Source organism: Tetrao urogallus (genome assembly GCF_951394365.1).
Source record: "Tetrao urogallus genome assembly, chromosome: 17".
Classification (NCBI taxonomy): Eukaryota; Metazoa; Chordata; class Aves; order Galliformes; family Phasianidae; genus Tetrao; species Tetrao urogallus.
In genome coordinates, this window is record NC_136830.1 from 9090438 (window position 1) to 9114971 (window position 24534).

At 45.3% G+C, this 24534-nt stretch overlaps 1 protein-coding gene across 1 annotated transcript in view; it reads left to right on the top strand.

Annotated features, from left to right (window-relative positions):
* SPPL3 (signal peptide peptidase like 3) overlaps window positions 1-24358 on the top strand; it is a gene marked incomplete at both ends in the record, with an annotated part of 44877 nt that extends 20519 nt beyond the window's left edge. Inside the window, 10 exon segments of the mRNA XM_079543762.1 lie at window positions 3808-3885; window positions 9431-9525; window positions 11357-11476; window positions 14351-14429; window positions 15160-15272; window positions 19935-20041; window positions 21005-21168; window positions 22405-22604; window positions 23543-23652; window positions 24287-24358. Coding sequence (XP_079399888.1) covers window positions 3808-3885; window positions 9431-9525; window positions 11357-11476; window positions 14351-14429; window positions 15160-15272; window positions 19935-20041; window positions 21005-21168; window positions 22405-22604; window positions 23543-23652; window positions 24287-24358 — 1138 coding nt within the window.
* Window positions 24359-24534: the final 176 nt, after the last annotated feature.

A 24534-nucleotide genomic window follows, 5' to 3' on the forward strand; every position in this document is an offset into this window, starting at 1 on the left:
CTGTATGTGTTGCTCTGCTCTATTTGCTGCTCTGTTCTTTGCATTCTGGTCTATGTACAGTTTGTGCAGAAGTTCATCTTGCTGCTGTCACATCACTTCTGTATGAGGATGATTCATGGCCGAGGCCCTCAGCACGCATTGCTATAGAGACTTCAGGGCACGGGCAGCAGAATGGCAGGGGCTGGAAGGGACCTCAAGAGATCATCAAATCCAACCCCCCTGCTAAAGCAGGTACCCTACAGCAGGTCACACAGGTAGGCGTCCAGGTGGGTCTCCATTCTTCCATAGGAGGAGACTCCACACCCCTCTGGGCAGCCTGTTCCTGTGCTCTGTCACTCTGACCGTATAGGATTTGCAGCAGAATTTTTCACAATCATTTGTCCCACACATGGAGCTCAGCAGGATGGCATTTCTACTGAAATGTTGTCAGGGGGACTGAATTTCTTTCATTCTACATGTATAGGAAGACATTTTTATTTCAGTTACGCAGAGCTTTCCCAATCTCTGAAAAGCTTGGGGGTGCTTGAGCCAATGCTCCTCTTTGATTTTTATGCTCAGAAGTGTGCCAGATTGGGAATATGGAGCGTTTGAGAAAGCAGATATGTTTGGTCCCTGGTTCTGCTGTCTTTTTCTGGTTCAAAACGAGTTAGGGATGCTCAGTGCTCAACTTGAAGGGACCTCTGCTGGTTTGGGAGCACCGTTGGGACTCTTGGGAAATCACCTATCTTTTGGCAATAGAGAAGAGCTGAAACATTAAAAAAGAACAGTGTTGGCATTGACTGGGTGGAAATAACAAAAAACAGCGAAACAAAATAAGAAGTTACTCATCTCTTCCCAGAAGAAGGGCGAGCACTGCCTGGAACGGCAGCTGTGGCTGATGGAGGAGCCATGCAGCAGGGCTGGGTGTCCCACGGAGCGCCCCGTGCCAGGCAGGAGGGCTGGCTGTGGGATTGTTGTAGGGACAATGCTGGCACTGTGTGGCCATGGGGCTGACACACAGAGCATGCTATAGAACAGTGATCGCTGTGTCTGTGTCCTGGCATGTCTCAGCAGGCTCTGTGTCGTGAGCCCTTGCCCATGAAGCTGGCAGGAACAGATGCTGGATAGCAGCAAAAAGGACCTCAGCCTTGTAGAGGTGCAGGCTCAGCATGGGGCTTTGGGCCAGGTGTGGGGAGCTCTGGATCTGGTGGTGGCCAGTGTAAGGAGCTGATGGAGAGAAGTCAGCATGCTGGGTTCTGCACAGTGCTTGGGTCTAACAGTGCTGGTTAGGAGTTGCATCGCTGACTCACCGAGAATCTGTCTGATAGTCTGATCTGAATGACTTGCTTCTAAACCAGCTTCCCCACAGGGAGGTTGAGTTGCAGGTGAGGAAATATGAGAAAAAATTGTACTCAGCTGGGAAAACCAGCAGTGTTGCTGTGTTTTGAGGAGTGCTCTGCATTTATAATGGAGCTTAGAAATGGGTTGGTAGTTGTTCACATATCACACGCGGCACACAGTTCAGCTGCACTAAAATAAGGCCTTCAGGAGACAGCAAATGGCCTTTAGCGTGGTCTTACCCTGTGTTAGCATTCTCAGAATGAGAATGAATGGGTTGTTAAGTAGGAAGAATTGCTTCTAAAATCAGGATTTAAGTAAAATAACAACTGCTGCATACAGGCTTGTCGTGGGCACTTTCTGTGCCCGAGCTTTCACTGCTTGTTCTGAGAATAAATAGTTAATGTTGTGGAAGTATTGAAAGGAGGAGAATGGTTCTGTTGTTTCACTTCTGTACGTGCAGTGGAAGTGCACAAAGCTTCTGGGAGTGCCCTGCGTGTGGGTATTTGTTTGGGTTCGGGCTGAAGAGCGCAGCCCAGTCCTGCTGCCATGGCTGGCGGTGGCACCGTGCCAGCCCGCGTGCTTGGCGCGTTGTATGGAGCCCAGCTTGTGCATATGGAATCTGTCGGGTGGGTGCCCTGCAGAGAATGCATTTAGATTGCAGTTAAAAATACCGGTGGTTCACAGATTGCTGTCTGGCCCTTCGCAGCGTGTTGAGAACCATGAAGCAATCTTACTCTTCAGACGTCGATGCAGTTTTGTCACCTGCTTCTTCTCTTTTGTGCATGAGAAGGTGTTTATCTGTTTTTTCCTTGTATGGAAGCAGCACGCAGCTGTTCTGGTCCCCGCTGTAGCCTGTCGGTAGCATTATGCTATATTAGATCATTGTTTAGAATGGGCTCACATATATTTGGTTTCTTCAGTGTTACAAAATGGCCTTCAGGTTTTAATACAGCTCAGTGGATTATGTGCAGGGCCGATCCATCTGCTATACCAGTCTTTGTAGCACTTACAGCCCTGTTTAGAGTAACGGTGATGAAAAGATGGACTTCCAAGGCTGTCAGCAAATGGTGACTTATGCAGAAAGCATTGTTCATCAGAAGGATTTGCCAATTTGTGAATATATCGTTCTATAAACATCAGTTAATAAAACTTACCGCATAACTGTGGACATGTTTAAGTCAAGGTGAAATTGCATTCCTTCATTTTGCTTTTCTTACAACTTTGGAGTTCCTGAGAACTCTGTTAATAGATGAATTCCACTGCTTACTCTCAAATCCAAACAGGACATGAGTTTCCTTCTCCCTCAGCCCAAAGCCTGGCCAGGCAATGCTTCTCCCTGAGATGAAAGCTGGTAACAGGGCGTACAACCACAGTGTGCTCATCCTTATACTGTTTCATCTGCCTGCTTACTCATAATCATTAACTAAAACGAACATGCTATGAACTGTCCAGTGCATCACCTGAAGACCATTTATATTTACTGATCACAGGGGTTTAATTGGGAATACACACTTCTTGTAAAGCACAACATGGATCTGTCCTCTGCTGTCAGCTGTGTTCCCCCTGCTTGGCTGTGAGCTGGGAGCACGAGGAGCAGCTTCTGTCTGCTGCCTGGATCCAAAGCAGGCAAACTGGGAGCTGCAAAGCACAGTGCAGTATCACAGAACCATAGAATGGCCTGGGTTGAAAAGGACCACAATGATCATCTCGGTTCAACCCCTACTGTGTGCAGGTCGCCAACCAGCAGCCCAGGCTGCCCAGAGCCACATCCAGCCTGGCCTTGAATGCCTGCAGGGATGGGGCATCCACAGCCTCCTTGGGCAACCTGTTCCAATGCCTCACCACCCTCTGAGTGAATGTCTGTATGTCAAAAAGTATTGGAGAATAGCAACACTTCTGTGCTTTACCAAGACAGAGGTGCGTTGTGTTTGGAAATCCATCCAAACAAAGGTGGTTTTTAAGCCTCCCGCTGAAATTGCTGTAAAAACCCCTGTGTGTGGTGTGCAGGATGTAACAGCGCAGTAATTGTGTAATTTAAGAAGTGCATATTGCAGCTTTTGTTGTGTGTTTGAGTTGTTGGACAGATTTTTGTTTCTTTTCCCTGGGCTGTGTGAGATCTCCAGAGCCACATCACAGCTGCAGTGTGATCAGCTAAGGCAGAGAAAACCAGCTGGGTGTTACTTACATGCAAGGTTGCGTTGGTTGCAACTGAAGTGATACTCATGGGTTTGAGGGATGCAGATCTTGCTGTGCTTACCGCTGTGGTTTTGAGTTGTTCTTTGATTGCTGTACAAACTTTGCGTGCTGCAGTCTCAAAGTTAAATTACAAGCTTTGGATTTTGTATTGCTAGATGATGTGAGAGCAGTAGGAATAGCTGCCATGAAGGTTTGTTACCCCATTCTCTATTTGTATGATGATAAAAACGAGCAAATGGCACAGAATTGGATCCTATGATGACACACCTGTCTTCTCTTTTCCAATTCCAGGGCGTATTCCCTCGTGGATTCCAGTCAAGTTTCTACTTTCCTGATTTCTATTCTCCTCATAGTCTATGGCAGTTTCAGGTAAGATTGTTCATTAAGGCTTTATAGAATTCTTCTTTTTAAAATAAAATGTAACAACAAGTAAGTGGGTATCATTTATGTCTTTCATCTATCTGTATGTGTGTCAGACTGATGGCTAATGTAAATGCAACATTTCTTTGTTCTGAAAAGGAAATGGAGAAGGAAGAAAAGGGAACCAGCTGAGGTGTCTGAGAAACGTAACTGTATGACAGCTTACAAGCACGTGTAAGATAACTCTGAATTTGGTCCTTAAAGACAGTTCTGTAGAATTGTATTGCAGAGGGTATGAAGGGATTGCTGGGAGATATGATGTATTACTATCAAAAGTGCTGTTTTAAATGCAACATTTCAGTGTTGATTCAGTGTGTTCCTGCTCTGTAAAGCAGAGATCCCTGAGTCCCAGCACTGTTGTCATGGCTGTAAGGTGAAAGAGGGAAGTGGGGAACACGACCAGGGCTGTATTCTAGCAAGGTGCTTGAGAATGCCTGTCTGTTCAGTTTGAATCTTCAGAATTTGCCCCATTCAGGAGACTTGAGTAGAGAAAATTTTGTTCTCCCTCTGAACTCATATCGTGAAGCTTTGCTTTCCAGTGTAATGGCACCCAAGGAATGAGTTTCATACTGGCATACATTCACAGCATACTTTGAACAGTATCACCTGCTCTGTAGTGTCCTATTACTATTATACATGCTTTTTAACTATTTTGCCTTGTGTTTTACATTCTAAGTTGCTCAGTTTACAAGGACTGTATACTCCAGAGGAATCTAACTTAGTGGATGAGTGGTGATGAATGCAAATCAAATGAGAAAGTGCCTGTTCTAGTCCCTTCCTTTTGCATGTTTTCTGAGCACTCCAGCTTACTGCAGACCAAGAGTCTGATGCTGCGAAAATAATTTCCTACATTTAGCTACTTCAGTAGATATATGAACTGAAACCCAGATGGAGCTGTGGTAAGACTAAAAGAAAGTAGCCCTCCTCAGATAACCTCATAGAAAGTGGGCATGGTTTCTGATTTTCAGTCTGAAAAGAAGCAAATAGAGCTATTGTGGTATTGCTGGCAACTGCCTTAGACAGAAGTGCAGTAATAGGATCAGAAGGAATTGGGTGGGTGAGTCATTAGGATAAAATCCACTTGTGTGGTGGATCTAATCTAATGCAAGAGGTTTCAGGGGAACAAAGGAGTCCTGGTCTGCTGTCCTGATTGGTGCTGGTAGCAGAGACAAAGCAAAATCTAACAAGTAAAACCAAACCAAGATATTGAGACAAATGTCCAATGGATCCTGAGTAAAGCCTGCTTCTGCAACGGAGTACAGCTTACAGTGCAGAGCTCCTGCTTCTCATATGGTGAATAGAAGAGCATTCCCTTCCTTCATTTGTGCTGGGTCAGGAATTGTAATTTCAAGCCCTTCTGAACATCTCCCATACGTGTTCTGACCCTCCCTCAGCCCTTGTGCTTGGTGTGCTTTGTTGTCAGCTGTCAGAAGGGCAACTATCATTCTTCAAACAGTTACAAGCTATGAAATGCAGCATGCAAGGGCATATGTTAGTTACAGCTTTTCAGAGAGACGAGATTAGCTGCAGGTGGGTTGTTCTCTGTGTTTATTGCCATACAGTTCTTGCAGAGGCACTTCTCTGGTTTACCTGCTGGGTCACTTTGCAGGCAGGTAACAGTGAGATCTTCTATCCTGTCACCTACTCAAAAGTGATTATGGTAAAGCCTGATTTAACCATCATCTGTCTCTTCTAGTATCTCCTTTTAAACTGTTACACGGATGCTTCTCAATCAGAATGAGGACTACTTTTGTGTTGTGAATATTTGCAGAGGTATCTGCTCAGGTTTTAAATAGTTTTGGTGTTTTGTTTTTTAATGCCTCAACATTTGAAGTATATGAGCTGGTTTGCTCCCCGCTTCAGAAACAGTGACTGTGGGCCCTCACAAATCACTGCTGTCTTCGTTGGCTAAGTCAGAACTGAAGTGCAAGCTGTACCTCTGTATGTAGGTGAGGACTGAACTTCCCATCCCAAAGAGTCTCTGGTTTTCCCATATTAAGCATGTCATGTTTTAGAGCCCTGAAGACCATAGAACATATGGTATGGAAGAGTAATGCATATTAGTTTTGTTTTCCTGTGCTTTCCCTACTCTGTCTTGCTTATTTAGGTTGCGAGCATGTTGAGATAACGTCCTTCTCTTTTCTTGTCCTTCATGGTGCTAACAACCGTGATGGGTCCACGTTCCTGATGTTCATTAGTTGACAGCATTCTGTGCGTTTCAGCTGCGTGTGAAATGTATAAGTAGGTGTAAGAACCTTAGATTTCTCTCTGTGGCAGTGGTTCAAAATATTCAAATAAAACGTCTGACTAATTCTGGTAATAGTGAGTGGGGTAATAAAAATAGCTGGCTGCCTAGAGAAGGGGAGTGCTTGGAGTTCATAAGCACCTGCTGCTGCAGAGCTGACAGGATGGAGCTGGGGGATGGCCAGGCCTTTCTGCTGGAGGCCACCAGGAGTGTCCCCACGTGTTCTCATGCAGGTGGATGTGTGAGCAGCTGCTGCAGGTGGGCAGCTCCAGGCAGAGCTGTGGCACCTCGCTTGCACAGCTCTATGGCATGCTTAGGAGCTAGTGCTCCATCTAGGCAGCGCTTTATGCAGTTATTGCCCCTCTTTTCTCCTCCATGTCTTGCGTGAGAACTAGTCTTCTAATCTCACAGGCCCATTTTAAAAGGCATTGTGACAGTGTTGGGGCACAGCAAGTGTTTTGCCTCTCTCTTCTTTGAGATCTGAATGAATTCAGCAATCTCAGCTCAGTGTTTGGTTCTGATTGTCACCGTTTCATGTAAAACAGCTGAAGTTTGGCAGTTTGTCAGCAACCTCCAGTTCTCACAATCGCAGGGCTGTTCATACGGAGCAAGGCAAGGAGGAACTTGTTGGTTTATCACTCATTAGATGCACACTCCGTTTCGTATTTCCTCCTTTGCTTCGTAAGAACATTTTCCTGCAGGGTTTCCCTGAAGCCTTGCTGCAATAGAAGTGACCCATAGTAGAAGTTGAACTTGTGTGATAGTAACATGCCAGCAGCTCACTCAGTGCCGTGGCCTCAGCATCACCCTGCCAAGCACTGCCCCATGGGAGGTGAGCTTTGAAGCCTGCTGGAAATGAGAGGTACTGTGAGGACCCACAGAACGAGCAGCTGTGGTTCATTGCCTGGCGGGAGCTGCTGTGTGAATGCTGCTCATGGAAACGAAGCAAAAACCTTGAATAAAAAAAGCAAATGCTTCTCACTCTGCTGTTTCTTTAAAGCCCAGTAAATTCTGGAATATCTTGTTTTTAACTTTCTCAGAGGATGTTTTAGTGACCGTTCCTTAGTTTTTTTATTAGTGATCATTTGTAGCAGAGGGAAGGGCTGAACTTCAAACTTGGTGCAGATGGCTTGGAAACAAACTGCTTTCTGAGGGAAAGGGGAAGTAATTTCCTAGTTTGTGCTTCATTTTGAGGTGAGGGTATTTGCAGGCAGTAATGTCATAATTGCTGGCTGTATTGTAATTGAAAGAGAAGGGGCTGAAGTTGCTCGTGAGCAGTACATACAATAACATCTTTCCAGTTTTCTTTGCTGATGGCCCCATAGATGGGGAGGAGCTCCCTGGTGCCACTGATGGGGTGCTGCTGTGAAGCTGTTGCTGAGCTGAGATCGTGTAGAGAAGAGTGAAATGCTGCTCTGAGAAAGCAGTACCTTGTTTGGCTGAACCTTGGACCCATTCCACACGGCCGTCCGCTGCCTTTTGGGCTTTTAGAGCTTGAGAGACGAATGTGAGGCTTAGTGTGAATTAATGGGCAGAAAGGAGGTGTGAAGGTGGATGCTTCTCAATCAGAATGAAGCCTACTTTTGTGTTGTGAATATTTGCTCAGGTTTTAAATGGCTGTGGTGTTTTGTTTTGTTTTTTAGTGCTTCAGCACTTAAAGTACATGAGGTGCACCACCAAACCCTGTGCTGTCAGTGGTGTCCCACTGCTGCTGCAGCTCGGCAGCCTGGGGCTGGGCTGCTGGCCTGGGAGCTGTGCTGTGCCCCAGTGGTGCAGTGCAGAGCTCTGGAGGAACAAGCTAAGAGGGTTCATCTGGTAGGATTTATGTTCCCTATTGCCTCTTGCATTTGTGGTAACTTTTTAGCTGATGCTCCAAGTTCTGTATGTCTCAGGCTTAAGTTTCCTCATAGTTTGTGTAAGTCCACATTTTGCTTTCACTTCACGATAGAATCAGTTGTGTAATAGAAGCAGAACCAGAATGAGTTGCTTTCTGTAATACACCATCCTGCAGCCCCACACTGATTGCAGGTTGTAGGATTGCAGCACAGAATTGCTTACCCATGCATTGCATAACCTATGCACTAACACAAAGTAGCTTTGATACCCATAGGATGGAACAGAAGATTATGATGTTTGGTTTTGTTTTTTTTTTACCAGTCTGACAAATTAATGGCGTGCTTACTTTGCATAGTACAATTGCTTGCAGCTCAGCTTGGGAAAGAACAGAAGGATCTTAATGCTTGTTGACCAGAAGGCTTAAGGGAGGAGCTGTGCAGTGGTTCTGGTGGGTCCCTACAGCTTATTTGAATAAATAAATCTACAGCAGTGTCCTGGATAACTTTGCATGCATGTTAGGAGAAGGAGAAACTATTGTGGTAAATTGGATGGCCAGGGTTTTTATATGAAACAACACAGAAGTTAATGATAGGAAATGACTGCTGCCCAAAACGGCTCCTACATGGAATTCCCTCCTTTCAGAAAGTTAAGCCAAAATTTGTTGGAATGTAGTCTAGAAACTGCACAGAAGTGAAGGACTGTGGTGAAAGTGATAGAGTAGTGTGTTGTTTGGGATTTTTGTTTGGCGTACAGATAAAAATGAGGAGATGAATCAACTGGAGCTCAGTCTGCAGGCAGGGGAATGTCAGCTGCTGAGGAATCAATGTGTAGCGTTTCGGGAGAGCTTCCTCTCCTCATTTGTGCTGTCTCAGGTACATACGTGGTGACTTTCTGGGCTTTGCTGAAGCTGTTTCAGTTAACTAAGAGCTTCCTTATTCAGCAGAGAATTACGTAAAAGCAAATTTTGATCAGAAGAGTGAGAGGAAGGAAATAACGTGATGTTGAAGATGAACCCCACTTCTTAGATTTGAACCATGAGGCACTAAAATGAGAACTTCAGAGTTCTGAAACATAAGAGAATTGAAACTTTTGTTGTGTTTCTGTCACATTCTGAGTTTCCAGGTAACACAGACAATATCTGTGTTGTGGTTTGTTGTTAACAGCTGCCAGTGCAGTGTCAGACTCAGTACCAGACCAAGTGTGGTTGGGTGCCTCACTGTAACCACGGGCTGTGTGTGTGTAATTCCTGGTGTGTATGGTGGGCTGTTTTTTTAATAACCAGCTCTTAAAAAACAAATGAGGGCTTTCTCGTGGGGAAGCTGCTGTTGTAGCGGGGTGGTAATGAGACCACAGCCAGCGAACCCAGATGGGAGTTTGAAATTCGCCTGCTAAGCTTGCTTTTCTTTCCTGCAGGTCTCTCAACATGGACTTTGAGAATCAAGACAAAGAGAAGGACAACAGCAGCACGGCTGGGTCTTTTAACAGCAACAGCACCAATAACAGTAAGGGTCAGCTTTACTCCTTACCTTTTTTTCATCACTTCAGTGTGTTGCATCTTTTGTTTCACCCAGCCATGTGTGTCAGCTCGTGCTTTGCAGCTCCACCTGATGGAGTGAAGCTGTTCTGTGGAAGCAGGTGCATCAACTCAGCGTGTGTCCACAGAAACTGGGTTTAAGCCATCAGTGTTGTGTTTCCATAACGCATAGAAACTGCATGCTGTGCAATTTGTCAGGTCCTGCTGGGTATGGAAACTGCTTTTATTTTTATATTTGAAATAGGGTTATGGAAGGCAGTGTAATTAATTTCTCTTTGTCTGGTGTTTATCACAGTGACACAACACGTTGGCCTGTCTGCAGACAATTAGAGGTTTAATCTCATGCTATGCTAATGAGTCTATAGGGATGATTCAGCTTTATCAACACAGATACTGGAGTATAGCTTTCACATGGCTTTGGGTGCTCATGTAAAATGGACAACAAAGCATGTGTACACATGGCCCTTTCAGAGCAGAGATTAACCTGTCAGCTCCGATGCAGGGGCTGTCCCCTCTGTTACTGGATGAATGGATTCCAGGCAGCTTGGCCATCAGAGATACACTGTTTTGCAAGCAAAAATGTATATGTGAACAACTGGAGTGGAATGTGTTGTACACAATGTGCTGTAAATTCACACCTGGGTGTAATTTACAGTAACATACATGGCCGTACTCTGAGAACAGACTCTGGAATGAAGTTTCAGCAAGTGGAAGACATGGGTCTGGGACAGGTGAGCCCTGTGCACAGACCTCTGGATGCTGAGGTGGCTTTGTTTCAGACAAGAGATACAGCTTGAAATTAGTACATAATAACAAGGGGGATGTGTTTTGGTGGCATTGGGGATTTTTTAACCATTGGCAGCACAGTTCCAGCACGGAGGTGGTTCAGCAGTGAAGTGCTGGGCTTTGGGCATGTGAGCGCAGCAAGGGGATCAGCCATCAAACTGATCAGAACTGAAATGAAGAACTTTGACATTTAACACTGCACACCCTAATTCCCATACGCCAGGGCAGTTTGTCATATGTCACTTCTGTTTTTTTCCTTGGGAAATGGAAGAGCATGTAAATGAATTCCATTTCTCAAGGCAGGAGGAACTAGATGCAAGCCGCAGATTAGGACACAGGACTTTCTGTCTCGGTGCTGTCATCACTGGGCTGTCTGTGTTGTGCTTTAGCCTTTTGTCACTGCTCAGTAACAGAAGTACCAAGGGTTCATGCAGTGTAAGCAGTGTGATGGCTGTGATCATGGTTCTGCTTTTCTTTTACAAAAATTACAACATACTGTTGACAGCAATCGTGTTTCTTTTCATTTCCATGAGGGCTTTTTGACATCCCTAAATGTGTTGCTAACTGTGAGTTCTGTAAGCAACCCATTACTATGCAGCTTTACTGGAAAAAATGCACACACTTCTACACACATACAGAGTTTGTGTGTATGTATACTTGTGTGTGTATTTGTGTATAGGTTTGTGCATACATATGTGATTCATAATCACGAGTTAATGTTAATTTTTAACTTGTTATTCATTCTGTCTGTGGCACCAGAGGAAAAAAACCAACAAAACACGAGTCTGCTTTCAGCTTTCAGTTCTCGAGCTACAACAGAGCAGTCCTGTTGGTGCCCACGCTCCCTGCCAAAGCTGTGTCATTGCAGAGCTGCAGGACAGAGTGAATTTCTATAGCACCAGCACTGACATGAAGCACGGTGTTCAAACCCAGAGTGGTGTCCGTCGGTCAGGACAGGCTTCAGGTGTGTGGCTGGTATGAAGGAGCCCACATTTAGTGTCACCTTCTTTCTTCTGCAGGTATTCAAACCATCGATTCCACGCAGGCGTTGTTCCTGCCCATCGGAGCGTCTGTGTCTCTCCTTGTTATGTTCTTCTTCTTCGACTCAGTTCAAGTTGTCTTCACAATCTGCACAGCAGGTGACTGCGTTCTCTTTTTATTCATTGGAATAGAAGATAAAGCACTGATGTCATTTTGCATTATTGGTGAAAATTGTAAGGCGTGCGTTTTCAGAAAATGAATTGGTTTCGTGATTGTGTTTTCATTCTGTTTGAGGAATACTCTGCAAGGTTTGTTAAACTTACTGATCCATAAATTGCAGGAGTTTTGGAAGGTGCTGGATGTGTCATCGTAAGCAAATAGTTCCCTTGTTAAAAATCAGTGCTTAGAGCTGTACGTGGTATTTCCTCCTTCAGCTGCTTTACAGGATCGGACCATAGCTTGGTATTGGTTCATAGCATAGAAGGAGGCCCTGCAGACCGTACTCAAACTTCTTTCCCTAGTTCAGTTTTGGTTTTTGCTCTTACGCTGATTTTCGTACTTTGAAGGGCTTTTAATTGTCAGTGTTACTCTTGCACTGCTTGGCCTTAGGACAAAAATGAGATGATTGCAAATAAATTGCAACTCCTCTGATCCTATTTATTATTATTTACATTTGGCTATTTAAGTAAATACCAGGACTCGGATTTTTGGAAAGTGTTGGCCTTTTGATCTTCCTGCAGATTTCCAAGAGGCCAGCTGCTATTCAGGGAAACAAGGTCCTTCTTACTGCTCCAAACGTGCACGAGCTTTAAAAAGTTGTCCTCAGTTCATGCACTGAGTCTGGGGAGGCTGTTAACCCCTTCACTACCTCTCATCTTCTCCCACTTCACAGATTTGCAGTGTGTGCTTTTCCCTCCTGATGTCCAGCTCCCCTCCAGCCTGCTCAGCAGTGTTGGTGTTGGTGGGCGAAGGCCAAATCCTGCTCTCCAGATGAGTGCTGGTGCTGCAGTCTGTGCTGCTGGTGCCACACTGCTGGGTGCTTGGTGCAGCTCTGGCTGCTGTCACGTGGGTTCTTTCCTATCCTGAGTAAATCATTACTTTGTATGAATTACTGCACAAGATAGATGTTAGTGATAAGGGAAGCTTTATGACAAAAGAAAAACATTAAAGTCGATCTTGTTGATCTGTGTATTTCCAGAATGACCCTGACATTTGTGACTATTTGTGAGGCTTGTGGTGTGTAGTCAGGCTGCATTGTTCCAGCCAGGGCTTGTTCCAGGTTTAAGAGTACCGAGTCCCTGGGTTGGTGCCCTAGGGTATCTCTGCTCTTGCTTTATGGTACTGTTGTGGCCTCACATCAGGGAGTGTCACTCAGCACAGAGCCCAGGAGCTCTGTTGGAGGCACTTGGCAGGGAGCAGGCCACGGGTCTCCAGCTCAAATACATCTCCCTTTGTGTAGAGTTCAGAGGCTGGTGTGGGCGTGTTTTCAAATTATGGCTGGTATCTGGTTTCTTAAACTGCTCTTAAATCTTTCTGCCTCGAACACTGGCTGTTCAGGGAAGGGTCAGGATGCAGGGAAGGCCCCACCGCAGCGCCGGGCTGGGAGGCAGAGCTGCGGGTGGCACAGTGCTGCTGGGGGGGGTTAGGGCAAGGTGTCCCGATCCTACAGTAGGTATTGGGGCTGAGGGGAAGGAGAAACATCCCGCTGGGCAGTAAGGAGCGAGGCTGAGTGGGTCCTTGTGGGCAGGTGTGTGTTGGTGGTGTTACATCTGATCTCTCTCTGAGGGAGCCCAGCTTCAGGGTAGCAGTGGTGGTGGAAGCCAGGACAGGAGTGTGGGATCCCCTGGTGGGGAACCTTTCTGGGCATCTCTGAAAAGCATCTGAGGTAGCTGAGTGCAGAGGTCTTACGCTCTGTGTTCTTTCTCTGCCCGTTCTGGTTTTTTTTCCCCTCCTATCTGAAACGTGAATAGAACTGTGAGTTTCTGTTTGCCAACGGACACCTTTGTATTTGGTGTGAATTTGTTTGGTTATTTATTTCTTTCTTCTAGCCAGACGGGGCAGAGTTGAGGGGTGGAAAGATGCGATGTGACCAAGGCGATTCTTCTCCAATTGGCTTCAGCTGCGTGCTAAAGAGAATGTGTGATTCCTCCTCCCCTCATAGCTTAGGAAAGAAAAAAAATATTCTAAAAAAGCAATGACAACCACCAGAACTTCAGTTCCTTCAGTTTGCCTTTGCTTTCCGTGCTCCATCAGTCCTGGCTGCTGTGTCAGTGCTGCTGCCGGGCGCCTCTCCAAGCCCTCGCTCTTCCGCCTTTTAAAGAGCCTTAATACAAAACCCATGCTGTTATTAAAAAGCAAAAAGCTGGAAGGGAAGAATGGTTGGAAATGCCAGCAGTTACTGAACTTTTTTTTTACTAATGTGTGGGTGGGGAAAATAGGCTTCATAAAAACAGAAAATATTTGGGGAAATGCTGTGTTTGGTGATTTCTGTCACTTCACCATTTTTCCTGTTCTCAGAAGCTTAAGGCACTTTGTATTTTACCTATTTTTCAGTTGTACTGTGGTTGAGTAATGAACAAATGGCTGTGAGTGAGAAGGGAGAAAAAAGTGACTGAGCTGAAAAACCAAAGAGCGCCTTTGTTGTGCTGAGCTGTGTGAGCTGTGTGCTAAAATGCTGAGGACCCCACAGTTTGCAGGAAGATCTTTCCTTTTTGTTGACTCCTGGAATACTCAGAAACTTTTTATTGCCTACGTGATCATGAACAGCTTTGATGGTGATTTTTGTTAACGTGTATTTTTTCCTTTTAGGTTTGGAGGTAGGAGCATTCGATTCTTTCAAGAGCTTTTATTGTGATTGAAATTTGAAATTAATAGAAGAAAAACCTTGGAGTCTTTAACCGCTGCTGCTTTAGTAATACTGTGTATCATAATAGAACATTGTTGCAAGAGCTTTTTCAGATTGAAGAAGCTACTTTGTGTGCTGCAGAAATGAGGTCTGGCTGTACTAATTTTACCTTTTCTTCCTTTTCTAGTCCTTGCAACAATAGCTTTTGCTTTCCTTTTGCTCCCGATGTGCCAGTACTTAACAAGGCCTTGTTCGCCTCAAAACAAGTAAGGACTTGAAACATGTTTTACTCCTCTTCTTGTGTGCTATTTATTTTAATATGAATTCTTTAGCAGTCTTTGGTTACAAGTGTTTAACCTTGGGGCCCGAGTTCGTGAGCACTTCTTCTGTGCAAACACTCTGCTTCCACTCCAGCACTGGGGAGCATCGTTCCTGCAAGTCATGCTTGCCAGGCTGGGAAACACAAAACCATTGCAGGGGAATGGATTTCCCAACAGTGGCTTTTAAGAAGTTTGGTTTATTTTTGCTGAGAATTCAGTTTCAGAATCGGTGTTGGGTTTTAATGTTTGTTAATGTTGAACTAAGGATGTTAGTGCTGGCTTGTTTGGAGACTGTAGTTACACTGGTGAAAACGACAATGGTTCTTGTCGTGTTTTGAAGTCAGATGTTTGCTTCTTTTCTTGTGACTCGGGTTCAGGCTGCAAAAAGCACTTCCAGATGGTACCAGGAAATGCCATCCATGCGAGCCATTTCAAAAGGCATGCCAGGATTTACAGGTCTTATTCCATCATTATAGTTCAGGCATCACACATCACCTGAATGTTAGGCAAGTGTATTTTGCTGCTGTTCTGGTACCTATTTGTGGCTAAAGAACTTCCCCTCGGTTGTTCTTGGCACCCTTCACCAGTGGTTGAGCTTTGTTCCGGCAGCATCCATTTCCTGTTGTGTAAATGGCAACACGAAGCCCCGCAGCTGATGTCTGTGTGTTGTTCCTAGGATTTCCTTTGGCTGCTGCGGGCGTTTCACTGCTGCTGAGTTGCTTTCCTTTTCACTGTCTGTGATGCTTGTACTCATCTGGGTCCTAACTGGCCACTGGCTCCTCATGGATGGTGAGTATGTGACTGAAGGGATTCGATTGCCACTTTGTGCCTGTTGTGACACATGCAGACACCCAGGGATGGCTGGTGACATTTGCTGTTATTAATGTCTTGCTGAGTTGTAATATTTGGGTGGCAGGCTCCCTGAAAACAAGCCCTGTCAGAAGCATGCTGGGGTAATGATGGGGACTCCTGTTTTTCTGGTTTGTGAAAGCTTCCCAGGAAGTGCTGAACACCCATGAAAGGCTTCCTGCGCCTGTGTGGAGCAGGGTGAACTGCCACCTTTAGGTAAAGGTGTGTGGAGATGGTGGTTGCTCATGAATCATAATGTGATCTTAACAGTCTGGTTCGTTTCTGCTGTGTGCTGTGTTGGGTTTTGCTTCGGACGATCAAAGACTTTGTTGTGAGGCAGCAGCTCGCTGTCTGATGGTGCTGGCTGGGATGGGTGGAGCTGGCAGGCTTACAGCTGGAAGTGTGGATGAAAGCGATTTTTTTGCTACGTTCTTTATTTTTTTTTTCCCTTTTTCTATCCTGGTTGAACCAAATTCACAGCTTAGTGTTCCCACGAAGAGCTTTCCTCCTCTCCTCTGCCTTCCAAGCCTCTTGTGCTGGTTCTGGCATTCATTTAGTCACATGGTGAACTGATTCAGCTCACTAGAATGGTAGCGTGCTCTTTTTTTGCTGGGCTATTTTTTTGCTGTTGCAGTGGGATGAATCGGATTATTGTGCACTCAGGTATGCACTAGATTTGGCAAAAGGTAACTGGCAGCACGAAGGGATCTGAGAGGATCGAGTGGATGTGACAGCAGAGGGATGAAGGGGGCAGCCGGGGGCAGAGCTGCTGCCTCTCAGCAGTGTCAGGCACTGAATTGGCTCAGGACATCTCGTGAATGACATCCTGAGGTGGTGATTGCTTGAGGAAAAACAGCTGGAACGGCATCACCTGCCCTTGAAATTGCATCTTTCAATAAAACATGTGTGCCACCAGCTTTCTAGTTGCTCCTAAATGAGATAGCAGCAACAAGTCCTGAGCACTGTCACCTTGACTGTGAGTTTTGTATATGGGGGTTATATGTCAGTCATGCTCTCTGCTGCCACTGAAGCTTCCACCTGTTGCCTGGAACTCCTTGTAAAACACTGACAGCACATGAAAGAACGCAGATGATGTTTTTGTTTTATGCAGAGTGGCCCATGAAGGAATCAAGGGTGATCCTTGATCTGTGGTACATACATAGTTAAATGTAGATTCAGGTGTGAATTTTGACACAGTCTGAAGAGATTTGTCTGTCCAGAGGAGCTGACAGAAGCATTTACTCAGAGTAGTCATTTCTGTGAGCAGTGCACTCTGAAATAGCAGGCATTGAGGCAGTTCACCTGCAGGGCTCTGATCTGTGGGCACTGAGCGCATCCTGGGTTTTATTTCTTTGTGGTTGTGACGCAGTGAATTGTGTTGATGCCATTTAGCTTTGGAGTATTTTATGTCTTTTACATTGCAGAGGTTGTACTATGTAGGTTAGCCTCCCTTAGTTGTTTAAATCCTTCTGGTCCTCTGTCAGCAGAAATGAAGCAGAGGTGACTGTGCCTTATATTGGCTGCAGGGAGGAGCAGGGTGTGCCTTGTTGTGCAACGGAATCTTTCTTTTTGAGTATTTTAGAGCTAAGTAAAAAGGGAAATACTCCATGGCCTTTTCTGTTATCTACAAAATCGAGGTGCAGCAGTTTCTGCCAGAAAAGCCTTCACTGCCTGAATGGAATTCCCTCGTCCCCTGGTAGTTGGTTGGCTGTTCCTAGGTGTAGGGACTCATTACAGGATGGGATGAGAAGGCTGGCTTGTAAAAGCTTTCCTAAACAGAGGAGGTGTGTGGAGATGGAAAATGGGAGCGGTGTCTGTAGATTTATGCAGTGCCCTTTGGCAGCCGTGCAGTGAACTGAACAGTCCTGGGTACCCTGGGAACTGCTGTGGATCTCAGCTATTGCAGCAACCAAAGAGAAACTGCTGCACGGTGTGTATTTATTTCTGCTTTGTAAATACACTTTGAGAGTTCTGTAGGTGTGTAATTAGGTCACAGCTTCAGCACCTGTTTCAAAGGTCAACTGGTGGCTTATGGGTGAAGCTTAAGTCCTGCTTGTTTACGTAATGATCTGCAGAACAGAAATTGCACCACTGATTTCATCTGTTCTGGTTGCAGTGGGTCAGTAGAGCTAAAAAAAATACAACTGCAAGCCTAAGATTTAATCACATATGCAGGATTAATCATAATCTTCAGAATATTCCTCAGAATATCCTTCTTCTGTAAGAGGTGTTGCTGGAGTGTGGAAGTCAGTCCCTTCAGTTGACTGAATGGTGACTCTTTCAGGTCATGCTGTCAATTCAGCACTTCCAGCTGAGCTGCTGTTGGCACGGCTTTCGGTCTGTGTGTTGGTCCTTCTTTCTGTCTCCTTGTCTGTCAGTTTGTCCTGCTGGCAGTCGGACTGATGGGCTGACGGATGGATGGGAAGACTAACGGACTGATGGACAGAAAGACAGTCAGATGGCCAGAGAGACAGAAAGATGAATGGATTGGCAGACTGAAGGATGGGCGGAAAGGCAAACTGACCATCTTTCCATCTGTCCCTCTGTCTGTCAGTGCCCATCCTTCAGTCTGTCCGTCCATCTTCCTGTCAGTCAGTACCTCTGGCAGAGGGCAGAGAGATGGAAAGATGGATTTGACAGGCAACTGGGTGGACTGATGGACATTTGCAGGACAGACTGGTGGACAGACAAGGGCAGAGACCGGCAGACAGACGGAAGGATGAACAGAAGGACACGTGCATGAAAGGGTGCATAGAGAGACAGACAGACAGAAGGACAAACGGGCCATCTCTGTCCATCCAACATTCAGTTTGACCGTCTGTCTTTCTGTCCATCCAGCACTCCGTCATCCTGTCCGTGTGTCCTCCTGTCTGTTCTTCCAGCACTGCCTGTATTTCTGCCTGTCCATCAGTCTGTCTTTCCATTGACACTCCATCCATTGCCGTCTGCCTTTCCGTCCGTCCATCTGATGCTCTGTCCCATCTGTCCTTCCATCCTTCCTCCATCTATCTGCCCAGCATTCTGTTTGCCTGTCCCTCCATCTGTCTCTCTCTAGCCGTCCATCTTTCCATTTTTCTTCCCCCTTTTAAACACTCTGTTCACTCGGTGCAGTGAAGATGTCAGATGGGTGCCTGTGTGAATTTCCACGGTGCAGGAACTGCCTGTGCGAACAATGGCTAAAAGTTCACATCGGTTAAAATATTTCCACTTCCAGTTAATTATAACGTGGAAATCCTCTCCTAAACATAGGCCAGCCTGAGCTATTATTAGCACTGGCTTTGGAGAAATCTCTTTGATTTCAGACAGCCTGTTCCTTTGTATTTGCTCTTCTTCAGAGGAAGTCTGCAACTGAAGGCTGTACTGAATTACTGAACGCACTTCTTTCACTCCCTGCTTTGCTGTGTCAAATTCCTTAAACATCGATAATTTATGTTCTATAACAAGTTGCAATAATGCAGCATGATTTAGGATACTTGTTTTTTAATCTCAGTAATCACATCTCTTCATTAAAACTGGCAGCCGTGCTGCTCAGGGTTACATGGAGATGTCGAGGTGGGCCCGGAAGGCTGGGCATCGCGTGCAGCTGTGCTGGGAGCTGCTCCATGGCTTTGTCTCTCAAATCTGTACTAAATTGTCTCTGTAGTGCTTTGATGGAAGAACTCTGTATCTTCTGGATGAAATGCAAGCGTAATGGATTTTTGCTATTCTGCAATGATGGTGTTGAGAGTTAGAATGTTGACTTGTGAACTGTGGCCTGATCAAATTGTCATGCTGGTGAGCTTTGCTGACAAAATACGTAGGGGATTGGATTTGTGACTGCAGAGGAAGGGTTCCCCCCACCTCCCCTTTCTAGACATGTGTGTCACGTTTCAGGTTTAATTTTGCGTTGCACATCCTTGATCTTCTCCTGGAACAGAATTGACAACTCTGAGCCTGCAGCATCAGTCAGTGCAGTTTGCTGGTGTGTCTGAAAGCTCACCCCTGAGAGAGGACTTCCTCTGTTTTCCCATTGATGGGCAGGCGTTCACACAGATGTTTGTTACTGGGAGATCCCTGTACCTCTAAACAGTAGGAGCTCACAGCTGATATTTGGGCAGCCTTGCACCATCTTGTTCAAGTAGAAGATTGGTTTGAGTGCTTCTTGGTCGTACTGTGTGACGTTAGCATGTTGATTTCTGGAGCTGTTTCCTGCTGGGGGCACAGAGGGTTGAAAGCTGGGATGTTGTTGTTTGTAACTGGAGAGCTTGTGTTCTGTGGGGGAGGTGGTCTCTAGGACTGATCATGAGAACGTTTACTTGTGGTGGACAGTGGAAGTGGAGTGGTATTTCTGTTCCTATGGGGACGTGTGCAGATGGATGTGTTCCTCCTGAATGTATTTTGTCTTCTCTTGACTTGCGATAACCTCAGTATCTGGAAATACTAGAAATCCACCTAGTGCAGTGCTGCTCAGGTGCAAACAGAAGCTTCTTCTGAGTGGTGGTTTTTTTTTTTTGGGGGGGGGGGGGGGGGGGGGGGGGGGAGTATTGGTTTCTCTTTTTGTTGTTACTCGTTTGGGGTTTGTTTTTATTTTTAATGCACTAATTGTGTACTTGCATTTTGTAGCTCTGGCTATGGGCCTGTGTGTTGCAATGATAGCCTTTGTCCGGCTCCCGAGCCTGAAGGTTTCCTGCTTGCTGCTCTCTGGGTTACTAATTTATGATGTCTTTTGGGTAAGTGCTTTGTTTTGTTCTGCTTAAACTGTTTTTATTGTTTGGATTTGTAATTGGTCTTGTGCTGTCTTCACATGAAACATGCTAGTATGAAGCTGAGTTTCATTGCTCTCTTCTGAAAACTTAAAGCCTTCAGTGGAATACATTATAATTTCCTCCCTAATTAGCTAACAAAAGCAGAAACATCATTAGAATACTTCAGCTTTGGCAGATTCAGAGAAAAAACGAGACCTTCAATTTTGAAGGCTTGGCTGCAGATCAGAACAAGCAGTTCCAAATGAATGTAAAGCCTTCTCCACGCTGCACGGTGCTGCGTGCCAACTTAAGACTAGCAGTGGAATCCTCAGAACAGGAATGCAAACTGATTTATGGCCAGTGAAGCTGGCATAAAATCTTGCAGCGCTTTTGCAAGAAACCTGACAATATCTTTGGTAATACTGAAAGCGTGTAGTTCCACCTTTGCATAGCAGCAGGCACTGACTGGGAGGCCCTTGCTGACAGCTCTGGCAGTGAGTCAGTCTTTCTGTGTGCGAGCTGTAGTGTGAGAGCCTATTAGAAATAAGTGTTGCATCACCCAGGCTGAGCACTGTGCTTCCCTCTCCTCTGCTTTCAAGCTTTCTTATATTGGGTGCCTCAGTGCCATCCTCTTCCTGGTGCTCGTTGACAAGATATTGCAGTACCTGTTGGTCAGTATCTTGATATCAGAAAGTATTCCAGTTATTCTTGAGGAGTAATCGTGTAAAAAACTAAAATAGTTTATAAAAACCAACAAACAACACTTTTTCTAAAAAACATTCTGCATTTTGTTACCCTGTCTACAACGTATGCATACGGAAATGAAAACAATCTCCTGTTGAATAGGTGAAGCAAAAAGAAGGGGGAAAAAGCTGCTTTGTAATGTGTGTAATCATTGTTGCTGTGTAATCACAGTTTGTCCTTTCTAAGGATTTTCTTGCTCCGCAGGTCTTCTTTTCTGCATACATCTTTAACAGCAATGTGATGGTGAAAGTGGCCACACAACCTGCTGATAATCCCCTCGACGTTTTATCCCGGAAACTTCACCTGGGACCAAATGTGGGCAGAGATGTTCCCCGTCTGTCGCTGCCTGGTAAACTTGTATTTCCAAGGTAAAATCAGCAATTCCTTCATGCTACTCTGGAAGAAAAGTTTCCCTCAGCACTCTATTAGCAGTAATTCTATTCTCTGCTAATTCTATTGGAAAACACCAGCTCGGTTTCCTATTCGATCAATCCCTCTTTGTGATAACGATGTCTGTAGTAGAGTTTAAGGATTCGGTGCTTCCTGTTTGCTGTCTCGTGCATGCAGAAATGATCCTAAGTTAGGTCCTGGCCCGTTCAGAACAGGATACACTTTGATGTGAGTTCTGCAGTTTAATAACTTCTGCTACAGTTACGTGTTGATGAATTCCTGCTTAAAACCAAAAAGAGCTGAGGTTTATTCTGAAATTAGTGTAGTCATAAGTACTGCATAACTGCAGGGGGAGGTGGAGACTGGGGTGGGCAGTGAAGACTTAGTGGGTGAAGCGCTGTGTTGGAGGGAGATTATTCCACATCTCTCAACGGCAGGAGCTCCTTGATCAGGGTTTTAAGCCAGCTCCACAGAGCCTGCGAGCGCTTCAGAAGCCGCGCAGTCTGTTGCCATATCATTATTTTGTTCTTCTTTCGATGCTGGAGTGCTGAAATAGCAGAGATTAAGGGGTGATTATCTGCATTGATAACAAGAAAATTGGTTAGTTTATTCTGCAGTAAACTTATTTGGCATTGCTTTCAGAAAAAGATCTCGTGTTAATGGCAAATTTCAGTTTTTAATGTGCTTAGCAGTTGGCTCTTCCCTGGGAATCCAACAAAATTACAGCTTTATATGCATTGTGTCTGAATTAAGCCAAAGATCTGAAAAGGCCATAAACTGATTTATTGTTTCACATTAGAGGACATTAATCTACACCGGCATGAAGGCACAGTGTTTATCAATGTGAATCAAATGGGTGGTAGAGCTGTCAGCTGGTACCCAGCTCCCATCGTTGGAGGGGAGAGAGGTGATTGAAGGACTGAGCTGGTGGAGCTGTTTCACTGAGGGACTTCCAGCAGAGCAGCTTAAACCCTGCAAGTAGGAATACCTGCTTTGGAGCAAGTGTCCAAATAAGAACGTTTAAAACTGAGCTGACATGGTGATGAAGTCACCAAGGAAAGTCTTTAGTGGCTGGTATTTATGCGATAGTTTCTACTGCATAAAAGTTTGCCAGTATAAGCAGGGCATGTGCAAAATGAAGCTCAGAAACAAAGTGGAGTCTGGAGCTTGTTACCTCGTGCAGGGGTGCAAACCCAGTTTCAATTGCTCTGCAGTTCCACGGGCAGCCACTTCTCTATGCTGGGGATTGGAGATATTGTGATGCCAGGTCTTCTGCTCTGCTTCGTCCTGCGCTACGATAACTACAAAAAACAAGCCAACAGCGATTCCTGTGGTGCCCCAGGACCAGGGAACATCTCTGGACGTATGCAGAAGGTCTCTTACTTTCACTGCACACTCATTGGATATTTTGTAGGTGAGTAATTGGTTTAATATGGTTAGCTGCTTAGTGAGCAAGAGTGGGATTATTGTAGATGTGGGTTTGAAAGACGATGAAACAAAGTACAGAGGCTTTGGGAGACTGTGGATTTTATTTTGAGGATGAAAGGGATTATCGGCATCTTTCTGTGAGGAACTTTTTGTGCCTTGCTTTACAAGTGCAGAAGCTGCTCTGCTCATATGTGGTAAGGCAAAAAACATGGGAATTTCTACATGGGTTATGCTGTGAAAGAGTACAAATAGATGATAGTTGCAGTATTTTTGTATTCTGGTGTTAAGCCTTATGATCCTGTAACATTTTAGTATGTACAGAAAACTGTAAATAGTTGCAGCTGGAATGCCATCTGTGATTTGAAGTAGCTGTTGTCCCTCTCCTCACTAACGGATTTTTTCTCCGAGGTCAGGATGTGTGTGTGTGCATCTGGATCTGTGTGTGTGTGCATCTGGATCTCCTCAGCCCTTCAGCAGATGCAATGGAGAGATGGTTTCTTTCCATTTGTGTTCCCTACTCACCCACTGGCTTTCCCCCGTGTTCCTCGTGGGCACATCTCCAGGAAAAGCGTTCCTGGTGTGAACAATCCTTCCTTCCAGCCCCTCATTTCTTAAGAAGCACCAGCACCGAGTAGCACATAAAACCGTTCAGCGTGGTGCACTCAGTTTCCTCTCCTTTGCTTTTTGTTATAGTTTGTGTTATTATTAGCTTAGTCTCTGAGGTTTAAAACTGGAGTGAGGGGCTCAGCACGGCCTAATATTAAAATAGAATAGCTTATAACTATTTAGGGAAGGCAAAGCACAGATAAATACATTTTTCCATAGCCTGTCTTGCAGCGGTGGGTAAGGAAACACCTGTGGATGAAAAGGCACAGAACATCCGTATGCTGTTTGAAGATGTTCAGTCACTTCTTTCTTTTACAGGCCTATTAACTGCAACAGTAGCCTCTCGTATTCACCGGGCAGCCCAGCCTGCCCTCCTGTACTTGGTACCTTTTACCTTATTGCCACTCCTCACCATGGCATATTTAAAGGTAAGGTCGGATCGTTGCTGGCCGTGAGGTCAGTGCTCTGTGCAGGCAGCAGGTACTGGGGGCTGCGTGTCCACTGCTCACCAACAGCCGAGGTGAAGAACTGATGTGCAGCTGCTCCTGTGGGAATTCTCACTTTGGGGCGCTGAGTAACGGAGAGACTTAAACTAGAAAGTAAAGTGTGCGCATGAAGTAAATATAAACTAAACTCAGAAGTGTTAGGAGCTGCCTTAATTAAATAACAGAGTTTGTCCTCCCCCAGCTGGCCATGAAAGAAAACGTTTGCACAAAGGCTGAATCGAGAGAGGAGAGGCAGGTCTACACACAATGTTATCTTTACTGTTGTGGGGTTATTTTTGAAATATCCATCTAGCAATCTGGAGAACAGAGCCTAAGAAAGGGCGGAATTTTCCACCCACATAAATATTTGAGGTAGATCTGCCTCAGAAATGAGCCATTTTGACCTGATGGTGGAAAGGAAGGATGTATTTTACTGTCTTGATTGCAATCTGCAAAATGGGTGGAGAGCAGTTTAGCTTTCAGATATGCCCATGGTTATACCTGTATTTTAAAGTCAGAATTCTAAGCAGGCTCTGCAGTCTCTAAGTGCAGTCTCCTGTGCTGTTTTGCTGCCCAGGGCGATCTGCGCCGCATGTGGTCTGAGCCTTTCCACTCTAAGTCCAGCAGCTCCCGTTTCCTGGAAGTATGATGGAGCAGTGACCTGAACTTCTGCACTGGTCCCTTTCACTTTATCTTGTGGCTTTGTCATCTCCTGAAGCTGGACTGGCTGCCAGGTACTTGGGAAGGTACCAACTACAGGACTTGTATGAAAGAATTGAAAGGAAGGGAAGGAAAAAAGCTAAGGTGTTCCGGAGCTCCGACTCA